Source organism: Ruditapes philippinarum, unplaced genomic scaffold, assembly GCF_026571515.1.
Source record: "Ruditapes philippinarum isolate M1 unplaced genomic scaffold, ASM2657151v2 ctg6974_1_1_1_1, whole genome shotgun sequence".
In the NCBI taxonomy this organism is placed as follows: domain Eukaryota; kingdom Metazoa; phylum Mollusca; class Bivalvia; order Venerida; family Veneridae; genus Ruditapes; species Ruditapes philippinarum.
In genome coordinates this window covers 66,290-77,846 of record NW_026854184.1, presented here as the reverse complement: position 1 = coordinate 77,846, position 11,557 = coordinate 66,290, and the positions used below count along the sequence as shown (strand labels likewise).

Sequence of the window (11,557 nt, the reverse complement as noted above, 5' to 3'; positions counted from 1 at the left end):
AATTTGATTCCACTCGAGGTACAAAAAGCAAATTTAAAAATGGGGACCCCCTCATTAATTCAAAAGGCATTTGTGGGGTTTCTTTCAAAATCTTAAGTGCTTTGTGTTTGATTTATTTTCAAAAATCTTTTAAATTATTCAAAAGGGGAATTTTGAATCCCAAAGATCGATTAAAAATTTAGATAACTGATGGCTTTCTGAAAAAATTAATATCCCGGGGACTATTTTTAAATATTTAAATAAAAAACGACCGTGAAATGGTTTTATTAATAAAAGGGAATTCATCAAATTTTACGGGGACAATGAAACCCTTGAAAAAATTTTTTTACCTCACTTTTAAATATTAAATTTAATTTTTCTGAAAAAATGTTTCAATGTTTCACCCAAATACTTTAATCTGCAAAGGGTTTGATTTGACCCCATTAACCTGAGCAAAAGAGTACTTTTTATTGCAATGGGGAAAAAATTATTCATTTTTAGCCCTTTAAAAGAAAAATTCCGGTTTGAAATACTTCTAAAAAAAAGAAATTTTTAAAAAATAAATAAATATAAAAAAAATTAAAAAAAATATTTTGGGTTTTAGTTTAAAAAAACCCCCTTTAAGGGTTTTAGAAATTTTTTATTTTAATACTTAAAAAAATTACTTCCCCAGCCCTTCTGAAAAACTTTCATTTTGTTCATTGGGTTTTGGAAATGATCACGGGGTTTAATGCAGCCCCTCGTCCCATCTCGCTTTGCGTTGGCTTTCCCTCCCTTTTGTTTTTTCAACTTTTGGAACCACGGGAAATCAATGTGGGGAAATACACATTTCTAAGCATAATTAATTAAGAAAAATTTTCCCCAAAGGGGATTGGTCAAACGTGGGCAGTTTTCCCAAAAGAATTTCAAAATTTTGGTAAAACAATTTTTTGGAATTACCTTTTGTTTTTTTTCCAGAAAAAATTTTGATTTACTTTTTCAAAAGTGAATTAGAAAAAAGTTTTAAATTTGGGATTAATGTTTAATTTTTTTGCAAGAAAAATTTTAAATTACCTGTTTTACTTTGTAAAAATCACTTTCATATTAAAACTTCCCAACAAATCAGTAATAAATTTTTTATTAATATTGTAAAAAAAATATACAAAATACTAAAAAACGTAATTTTTTAAAAGGGTTGGAAAACCTTTCTTATGGGTAAACCCTCTCGGAAAGTTTACAAAATATGCTTTTATTACTTTTTGATAAATTTTTTTTGGTTTTTCAGGGAAACTTTTCCAGTCTTAAATTAATTATAATACTTGTACCTTTAATTATTTTTTTGGGGCCATGCTTTTAAACAACGGGACGCAGGTTAAATACTTGCAAAAGGAATTAACGTTTTTCCAAATTTCCCATATTAGATGTTTGAACGGGACTGATTTCTTTTCCTTTCCCCGGACCGGAAGGGGTTTTACCCACAGGCTATATCACGTTTTATCGGAAAAAAATTGGGTCAGGAAGCTTTTGAATTGGCCAAAGTACGCCCAAATTTTAAAACGGTTTTCAGGGGAGGTCTTTCATAGAAAAAACAGGGCAAAAAACGGTTTAAAAAATTTAAAATCTTTTAATTTTTTAAAAATTTCTTTTTACCAACACGGGGGGGGGGGTTTTTTCGGGGCCTTCTTTGGCCATTTGTCCTAAAACAGGCACAATTTAAAAAAGGGGAAACCATTTTTTTTTAAATCTACGGTTTTCTCTTTCATGGCGGGATCAAAAGGCGGGTTAAAAAATTTTTGCGGGAAACCATCCCCTTTCATTTTTTTAAATTTTATTCTATTAAACTAGCCTTAACTTTTTAAACGCTCTAATTATTGATTTTTATCTTTTTTTCCTTGAAATAATAAATGTCTAAAAACCCATACACCCGTTCGGGAAATTTCGAATTTTTTGTCGACAAAGGGGTTTTTTTCCTGTAATAAATACACTTAAAAACCCCTTTTGGGAAAATCCCTTACTGTAAAATTTTTGGTAAAAAAAAAACAAAAAAATGAACGATATGAATTTTTTTCCAAAAGCGTTTTTATGTGCGTTTTCTTTTTTCTATTTAGCAAAGAAAACGAAAAGTCTGGGGAATAAAAACAAAAATTCATTTTTCTGATGGGTTGACCTTAAACCTCCGAACTTTTTTTTCTGAAGGGCCCATGACAACGGATTTCTTTTTGCTGATATAAAATATTTCCCCAAACAACAATTTGAAAGGTGGGGAAATTTTATTTTAAAGCTATCATTTTTATCTGGGGCGATTTTTTTTTGTTAAAAATTTTGGGAAAATCATTTGTAACGGTATCAAATTTGGGGGAATTTTTTTAAAAATCTTATTTTACGAGGGGTAATTAGGGGGTTTTTGGGCATTAATCTAATTCCCTTTAAAACCTCTGACATCAATACAAACTTTTTAAAAATTCCCCGCCCAATTTTGTTTAAGGGAAAAGGGAAAAATCAAAAAAAATTTAAACCCAAATTTTGAAAATTTTATTCATGTACGTGTTTTAAAAATTTTCCCTTTTAGCCCTGCACTTTGAAATTCCGGGGGTCTATCTCGAACAGGTTATCCACCCGCAAAAAATTTTTTATTTAAAATTTTCCCGGGAAAATTTTTTTTCAGTTACGGGGGGAAAAAAAGACATTTGCATATCAAACATTGGGCTGTATATTTTAAACCTTTTAAAAGAGCAGCCCGTATAATGAAAATTTAATTTTAAAGAAACTTCTCAAAGGTGACTTTTAACGAAACTTTTAAAACAATTTCCTGGAAAATTTTAGTTTAACCTCTCGGGGTTTTATTTATTTATACCCTAGCAATATTTTCCCTTACTTTTAAACATCCTGTATAACTAACTTTTAAAACTTTCTTTGCAGATTAATCCAAAAAAAGCCCCCTTTTTAACAAACCCAAAACTTTGGGTATGCAGGATAAACACAGAAAAAGGCAATCCCCCAAATGTTCCCATGTAACCCCAAAGTTTCCATGGACAACGGGTTTATGAAATGCCCAAAGGTTTTTCTGGGGTTTTGACGGGGGTATGAGGAGGATAATTATATGACTTTGTTGAACGATGTTGGGCAAAATAGCGAGGTTAGTTTTTTGTCAAAAAAGGGGAAAGGTTTGTTTTGGCAAAAAGGGGGGTTAGTTTTGTCAAAAAAACGAGGATTTTTCAAAAAAACCCAGGTTTAAACTTAGTCAAAATAAAAAAAGGGTTTGTTAGTCCCAAAAAAACGAGGTTTGTTTTAATCAAAAAAAGCGAAATTTTGCTTTTGTCAAAATAACGAAAGGGTTTGAAGTCAAAAAAAATTGCTTAGTCAAAATAAGGGGGTTATTTTGTCCAAAAAACGAGGTTAGCTTAGTCAAAATAACGAGGTTTGTTTAGTCCAAAAAAAACCCAGGTTAGTTTAGTCAAAAATAACGAGGTTTGTTTAGTCAAAATAGCCCAGGGTTTGTTTAGTCAAAAAAAACGTGGTTAGGGTTTTGTCAAAAAACGAGGTTTGTTTAGTCAAAAAAGCGAGGTTATTTGGTCAAAAAAAAGCGAAAGGGTTAAAAGTACCCATCAGGTTTCACATTTTCAGACAAGATAACAACATGTTTAAAAAATTTATGAAAAATCTTAAAAAGACATCCAGATTTTTTAAATGTCAATACATACGAAAATTTTTCCGGGCACAAAGAATTATTGTTTATTACTTTTTAAAACATTAAAAAAATAAATTTAAATTTCGGGGGGTTTTAGAGAGGATTTCAAATTTAAAAATTACATTTTAAAAACATATTGTATACAGACCCGCCTTTTTTAGCAAAATACAAAAGCGGATTAGCTACAGTCATGGCGTATTTTCTGTTTCCGTTGCCCCCAAATGGGGTTTATCTGACTTTTTTTTTTTTTCTCAGTCCTTTTACTAAGGGGAAAAAAAACCCTTCAATCGCTACTTAAGAAAGCAAAATAACTGTGAAACTTTGCTGTTTTTAAATTTTTGAGTTATTTTTACTTTTTAAAAAGGAAAAGAAAAAAAACAAATGACAAAAAAACAGGGTTGAATAAAGAAGTTATGCTTTGATCTGTAAATGACCAAATGGTCAAGGTCAAAAAAATTAAATATAAAAAACGATGTTCTTTTAAAAATTTCCCAAACTCCCAATGTTCTTCCCGAAAAATTTTTAACCTTTGGAAAAATTTCGAGCATTTTCCCCGATCCCCAGGGGCTCTCTTGTTTGAATACATAATTATTTGTTTTTTAAATTTTTCTTAATAATAAAATTATATTTTTTCTACCAAAACGAAGAATACGGGAAGAAGTACCCAATTTTGGTTTTTTGAAAAAAGTATGCCCAACATTTTTTTTAAAATTTTTTTGGGCCTTAAAAAACTTGGGGAAGGGGGGGCCCCTTTTTAAAGATAAGGGTTTTTTTTTTCCCCTATTTTTGGGGGTTAAATTTTCCCAAAAAGTGAACAGCCCGGGGGACACGTACATTTATTTTAAATTTTAAATTCCCAAATTTTTTTTAAAATTCGATTGGGGGTTTGAAGCTATAAGCTTATTTAAAAATCCTCAAATCCTTTCCCGGGAACAACCATTTCAAAGCAATAAAGGTTAAAGTTTCTTGCTCATAAAAGACGGCCCTTTCCCCATGATGGGGTTTGAATCCACCGGTCAGCAATCCTTATATTGAGTTCACGAAAAAGAAAAAATTCCCAATTTTTCGGTTTGAGAATTACATTAAATTTTTTAATAAAAAACTAATTTTTTGTTGTTTTTTTTAATTATTTTATGAACTATCAGACATATAAAAAAAAGGATAAAAATCCCCATGAAACAGAAACAATGTTTATTAAAAAATTTGCCAGAACAAATACATTGGGTAAAATTTGGTTGTTACAAATTAAACAATTGAATTAAATTTGAATTGTTCACATCATAAAAGCTATTGAACTTTGGTCCCAGTATAATACAAAATTTATTAAACGGTTTGATAAAATGAGCCGCTTCACGCAAACAAAAGGGGTTTTTTGGGACCGCATGGAAACCCAGACCACCCTCGATCCGCCAGTCTTGGGACCCATGCTGTTTCCTATCATTTCTCCATTTGTAAATGGGGTTTGGAAGCGAACGCATGGATCCTTCAACGGGCGGAAGGGGGCTGGTCTGGTTCCATGCTGGTGAAACCCAATTGTGGTTTGGGCACGGCTCAAATCATATTGTGGTAAGGGTTTATTTTATTTTCAGATAAGAAATATTGCGGGTTCTTAAGAAGGCGTAAAAGAAAACCTTACCAGAGATACGGCTGAAACTTCCGAGTATTTCTAGCGGGCGGGCAAGTTTTTTACCAATCTTTTTTTCAGGTACATGAAATTTTGTACATAATATATGGAATTTTTTGTTTATAGTCTAAAAACCCTGTTTAATAATATTTTTTTATTCCCTTGGCCAGTTTTTAATAAAAAAAGTACATCAAATTTTTAAAGATGTTTATAATTTGTTCATTTTTTTAAAAAAAACTTTTTCTCGTTTAAACCAAACTTGTTTTATTTTTTATCAAGGGCCCAAACTTTTTTGCAAAATTTAAAATTTATTTGCGTGCGCGCGGTTTTTTTTTTTTTTTTTTTTTTTTTTTTAATTTTCGTCTTTTATTAATTTCCTTTTTTGGGGGATACAAATATGCAATAGGGGAGAATTTAAAAAAGTAAATTAAATTTACGGACCCTAGTGAACATGCATTAAGACGACATATTGAAATGTAATCAAATAATGAAAATCACATTGAAAACCCCCTTACTTTGAAAAAAAAAATTTTACAAAAATAAGAATCCGAAAAAAACCCAAAACCCAAACGAGATTTTGGTTTTCGGGGTATCATACAAATTTAAAACATAAGCCGATTTTTAAACGTTTAATTTTACGGTCCGTTATGTATTTATATTGAAAAAACAATATGTTAAATGTATATGTTTAAACCAAATTAAATTTAAATCTTTTGGGTAATAAATATCGATATTTCAACCCCCCTTAAAAACTGAAAAAATTTTTTTCCATTTCCAGAACCTTCTTTTTTTTTTCCCGGGGAATTTTACTGTAAAAGATTTGTCTTTTAATTAAATGCACTAAAATATTGGGGGTTCAAAATTGGAAAACATATTATATTTTGGTAATTGCCCTATTTACCCGTATGTAATGCAGAAAAAAAAAAAGCTTTATCTGAATGTTGCATTTTTTCATTCAAAAAAACTCAAAATCAACCCTTGAGGGGAAAAAAGGGACCCAAAGTAGCTCGGTTTTGCAGACGAAAAAAAAATCAATGTTTGGGCTTAAATTAAAAAATTTAATGTCATAAAAAAAACTGTCACTTCTGAAAATAAAAACAAAAAATGTAATTGACATCGGGATTTTTATATAAACAGGGGACCCAGTTTGGGCCCCGAGTACATGAAACCAATTTTAAAAGTTTACCCTTGACAATTAAAATTTTCTTATAACTGTTTGGGCAATTGAATTGCCCCCGCTAAAACAAAAAATTCTTTAAAAATTTTTTCTAAAACAAACCCCGGGTTTTAAAAATTTTTAAATTTAAACCCGTTTTTTAGGATGTAATGTCTTAAATGGGAAATTTAAAAGGGGTTTTCCACCTTTACTCTGCTGGATCCAAAATTTCGAGCCTTTTAAAAAATCATGCATACATTGACAAAAATCTAAATTTAATCCCTGTAAGGGTCGGGCTTTAAATGCGTCCTTATATATGCTTCGGCAGATGTTAATTTATGTAAACAAAATGTGCATTAACCCTTTACTCTAAATAACATGTTTAAGACTTTTTTCATTTTCTAGAAAATAAACAACTGCCATTTTTCCTCGACTCAGCCTCTTATTTTTGGGGGAGATCGCCCAAAAGTAACTTTCGAACCCCGGGGCAAAATTTAGTTGTTTGCACCCAGAGTTTTTGCCCGGTTTCCAAGTCTGTCGATTTTTTAAAAGGGGTTTTGTTCGTAAAAAAAAACTGTTCTTCGTACGAGTATGGAAAAAGGCGTATTTTTTTTTATATAAAACCCAAACCCCCTATGAAAACCCGGGCCCCCGGGGTACATGAAAATTCCCGTTTTACGTTTTTAAAAATCTTTTGGTTTTAATAGTTTAAAAAAGTAAAACAATTTGTATTCAAAACGAATTTTTTGATTTTTAAAATTTAAAATCCAAAGGTTTTTAACGGGAAATTATTTATGGGAAAAAATTATGAAACAAAAAGAAACCCAAGGGAGACAATTAAAAACAGCAAAAAAAGGATTTTTAACGAATTTAATCCCGTGAAATATAAAAGGGGTGGTAAAAGGGTTATGAATATCATCGTAATTTTGTAAAAAACCACATTGTCAAAAAAATCAGGGTTAATTTCACAGATTTATGACCGTATAAAATGGGTTTTTTTGTTTTGTTTTCTAAATGAAAAACCATTTTTATTCCAATCTCTGTGTTTATTGAACTTTAAAAATATTAAATCTGACATTGTATTTATTTGGGCCCCATTTTAATTTACAGTTAAAAACAATAACCCCTTTGGTTTTTGGAATATTAAAGTAGCCCCAAATTTTCCCTTTTCAGGGGATTGCAATCAAATAATTTACTTTTTGGTGCCGATGGAAGACGCAAAAATATGCAATATCGTCTGCTTAATTATATCGAAGAAAATAAAGGGAACAAGTCATTCTGGTGGACAGTTGGTTACATTAGAGGAAATGACCTTGACCTTAACACTGTCGTTTGGCCAGGACAGTCAATCTTTGTACCAATACATAACGTTCGAGCATTCTATTCTGTTGTTACCAGACCCGCCGCGCCCTTTTTGTACATTAGAGGACCAACAGAATCACGTGACCAGTGTGCGGCTGATACAGAATGTCTGAAAGTGTTCACAAACGACCCTGTTAAAATAAACTATATCATCGAAAGTTTTCGAACCATGAAAAGTCCGAAAGGGAATGAATATAAATATGAGATATATTGTTGTGAAGGTGTTGTTGTTGATATTATTCACGCTCTGTCTTTGGAAATGGAATTTGATTTTCTTATTTATTTCCAAGATGACCAAAATTATGGAAGTAATGAAAATGGGGTGTGGACCGGAATGGTAGGGGACGTCATAAGTGGAGCAGCCGACATAATGGCGGGAGCAGTAAGCATAACGTCTCAGAGAATGGAAGTTATTTCCTTTACCGAGGCTTATTATTTCTCCTCGTTTAGTATGGTGTCTGGAAAAAATTACCGCTTCACAACATTGTTGGCGTTCATGAACCCTTTCCATCCGTACGTCTGGATGATGCTTTTTGTATCAGCTACATCCGTTGGTGTTATCACCTCGCTATTTGAATGGAACAGTCCATTTGGATTGAATCCGTGGGGCAAAAGGAGAAAAAAGAATTACACGCTTGGTTCAGCAATAACGATGGTATATTCTCTTTGGTTTGGTCATACCGTAAAAACAAAATCTCCAAAGAGTTGGCCAAGCAAGTTTTTACAGAACTGTTGGGCGTGTTTATCAATATTTGTCCTTGCAGCCTATACCGCAAATCTTGCTGCCTTTCTCGCCGGAAGTGCACGCCAGGATACAACATACAACGTGCTTGACTCTCAGGTATGTTGCAATTTCAGTCTTATTGCAATTTCACGTACAAAATAAGATTTATTTTAAACAAACATGGAGCATTATCAATATCAAGAACTACTAGAAGTCTCGCAAAAATGGAAAGGAATGAACAATATATAGAATCATATCAACATAAAATATACAACAAACAATGCCTGTAATTATATCATAACAATGTGCTAAGCTTCATATTCCGGTGTTTCTGCTGTTTTATCTTTGGTCCTATACATTTGACACAAAAAAATGCTCTTGAATGAACTAAATAACATATCACTAGAACGTTGATTACATTTATTTGTTTAAAACGTCACTAAAATAGAGGATATTGAATGAGTGTAAGTTTAATACTGAATTTATTGCACGAGTTGAATAAAATTATATTATGCGAGCCTCTAAAATCAACGTTATCACACACCCGTGCCGATTTTGCGACTCCGTAAATATGGTATTGCACGACCGTGCATATATTTTGACGTGACGTCATTAGCGTAATACAAACATAGTGTAAAGACGCGCTAAATGTTAGCGTTATACTATAGGCGTGTCAATGAAAAATGACTCTTATGGTCTTTATTTTGGGTATGTGATAAATAGAATATTAAATTCGTGTAAGTTCATTACTTTATTGAATTCGTTAATTCGTTCATTAATTTATTGAACTCGTTGAATAAAATAACATTATGCTCGCCAGAGGCTCGCATAATATAATTTTATTCAACTCGTGCAATAAATTAAGTATTGAACTTACACTCATTCAATATCCTCTATACAGCTGACGTAAACTAGAAAGAACATTCGCACGTTGATCCATGTGACCAATCTGTGTGGTTATTACTTGAACGTTTACAAATGAAACATATCAGTATAATTGTCAATTACATTTGGTATTTCAATTATATAAAAGTTGCAACTTAAAACTTTGTCAATTAAAACACTCCCGATTAAAAACTATTTCAGTTATACTCTAAGCGGATTGGGGTGTTCCAAACGAGTGCAGCGGAGGAATACATCCGGACTATTAATCCAATCTTGCAGAGCAGATTCAAGAACAACTACCTCACATCAGTTGAAGACGCTTTTTACAAACTCAGGTTCTTATGCTCCTTTCTCTTTAAAAGGACTCCGCAGAGGTTTTCAGACATGACGGCACTGGAAATAATTTTCCGAGATAACTGTTCAATTTGATGTATGTCTAGACAAATATATCCTGTGTGCAAAATTTCAGATCATTCGCTTACTCCGCTTAGAATAAAATATTATTCTCATTTAGAAAATGACCCAAAATTGAAACCTTGCAACACTTTTAACTGAAATCGGATTTAGAATAGCTCAAAATACGATTTTCAATTTATTTCTGTGTATACTAAATATTTCTTAATTGTTATTTGCATATCTTTCTTCTTGATCTATGTAAGAAATTCAAATGTTATATTTTGGATCTTAAAGGAGTCCCTTTAATTAGTTTCAGTATTAATACGTATGTCTATTTTAGATATATATACCATGAATTCTTTCATGTGGGAATCCTATCCAGCTACCTTGTGAAATGTCAGATGGCGTTCGTACCAAAAGTAATACGAGAAGGTGCCTGTACTAACCCACCAGTTAAAGCTTAATTTGCCTATTGATCTTAAATGTCACCAAAGAAATGAAAGCAACACAACAACACAAACCTAACAAAATGATTAAATAAAGTAGTATAAGAACTTATTTTTAACTACATGTATCTTTAAAAACTTAAAGAAGAATCGTTGAAAGAGCCTTCAAACATGTTTTGCCTTGAAGTTCAGGATGTTTAACTTAACAAAGCATTGCTTTTTTAGGAATGACAAGTTGGACCTATATATTGACGATACTCCACTTTTAGAATACGCCTTATCGAAATATGATGATAACTGTTCGATCAAATTTGCATCGCATTACTTTGGAGAAAATGCCTACGCTTTTGGTGTAAAGAAAGGGTCTATGTTGAAGGTATGTTCACGTAAAATTATCAAGATTTGATCAATTAAACATATTCTTACTGAATATGTATAAAAATCATGTTTCTTATTAGAATATACTTATGAATGTTCGATTTGCAGACTTGTAGTTACGTAATTTTTAAACAAAACTATAACTGTGAAAATGTCAATTTTAAAATAAAAACAAATGTCTTCCGCGTGCTTACGAAAATCCTTGAAGTGAAAATCCATCAGAAGGAAAATAATGTATATCTAAATTAAATGTGTACGGGAATATTTTGTTCTTTCAGCATAAGCTCGATCCTATCGTGTTGAACTTTGTCGAGCTTGGGTATGTTAAAAATTTTGGAATGGAAAAATAAAAAAATTTTGGAAAAAAAAATGGGGAAACAAAAATTTTTTCTAACTCAATCCAAACCCCAAACATCGATGACATGCATTTAAATTTTTGGGGTCAACTGGGGCCCCTCTTTGTGATGCTTTTGGGTTTTGCGGGTCGGTTTGTCAAAAAAATTTCTTCGGGGTTTTTTGACATATAACCTTTTTTCGTTATTCTCCCGGGAGGTTAAAGAAAAAACCCCCCAAGATAGAAATTTGGAAAAGAAAAAAATATGGAATATTTTAGTCAGGTAAAATGACCTATTTCCTTTCAAAATAATGATAGATAATGGATTTTCCCCGAAAAATCGATTTGATTATATTTGAATAAAAGCATTTTCTTTTCTGGCAATCTAAATTTAATATTGCAATTTAGAAATCATGGAAAAAATTGTGATAAATTTCCCTTTGGGAATAGTCCTTTTGAAACCCCTATAAAGGTGGCCAATACATTGAGAAAACAAAAGGAAAAACAATTTCCCACCAAACCATTCACAAAAAATTTTGTTTAAAAGATCACAAAATTTAAAATGAAAATGTGATATAAAAAACCAAAAAGCATGATATTCGTTGC

General features: G+C 31.6%; 1 protein-coding gene across 1 annotated transcript; it reads left to right on the top strand.

Moving 5' to 3' along the window:
• The first annotated feature begins 7,598 nt into the window (after window positions 1-7,598).
• LOC132739296 (glutamate receptor ionotropic, NMDA 3A-like) lies at window positions 7,599-10,967 on the top strand. The gene is made up of 4 exons (XM_060726972.1): window positions 7,599-8,629; window positions 9,599-9,732; window positions 10,465-10,615; window positions 10,896-10,967. The coding sequence occupies exons 1-4, from the start codon at window positions 7,652-7,654 to the stop codon at window positions 10,965-10,967; spliced, it is 1,335 nt and encodes a 444-aa protein (XP_060582955.1). The 5' UTR covers window positions 7,599-7,651.
• Window positions 10,968-11,557: the final 590 nt, after the last annotated feature.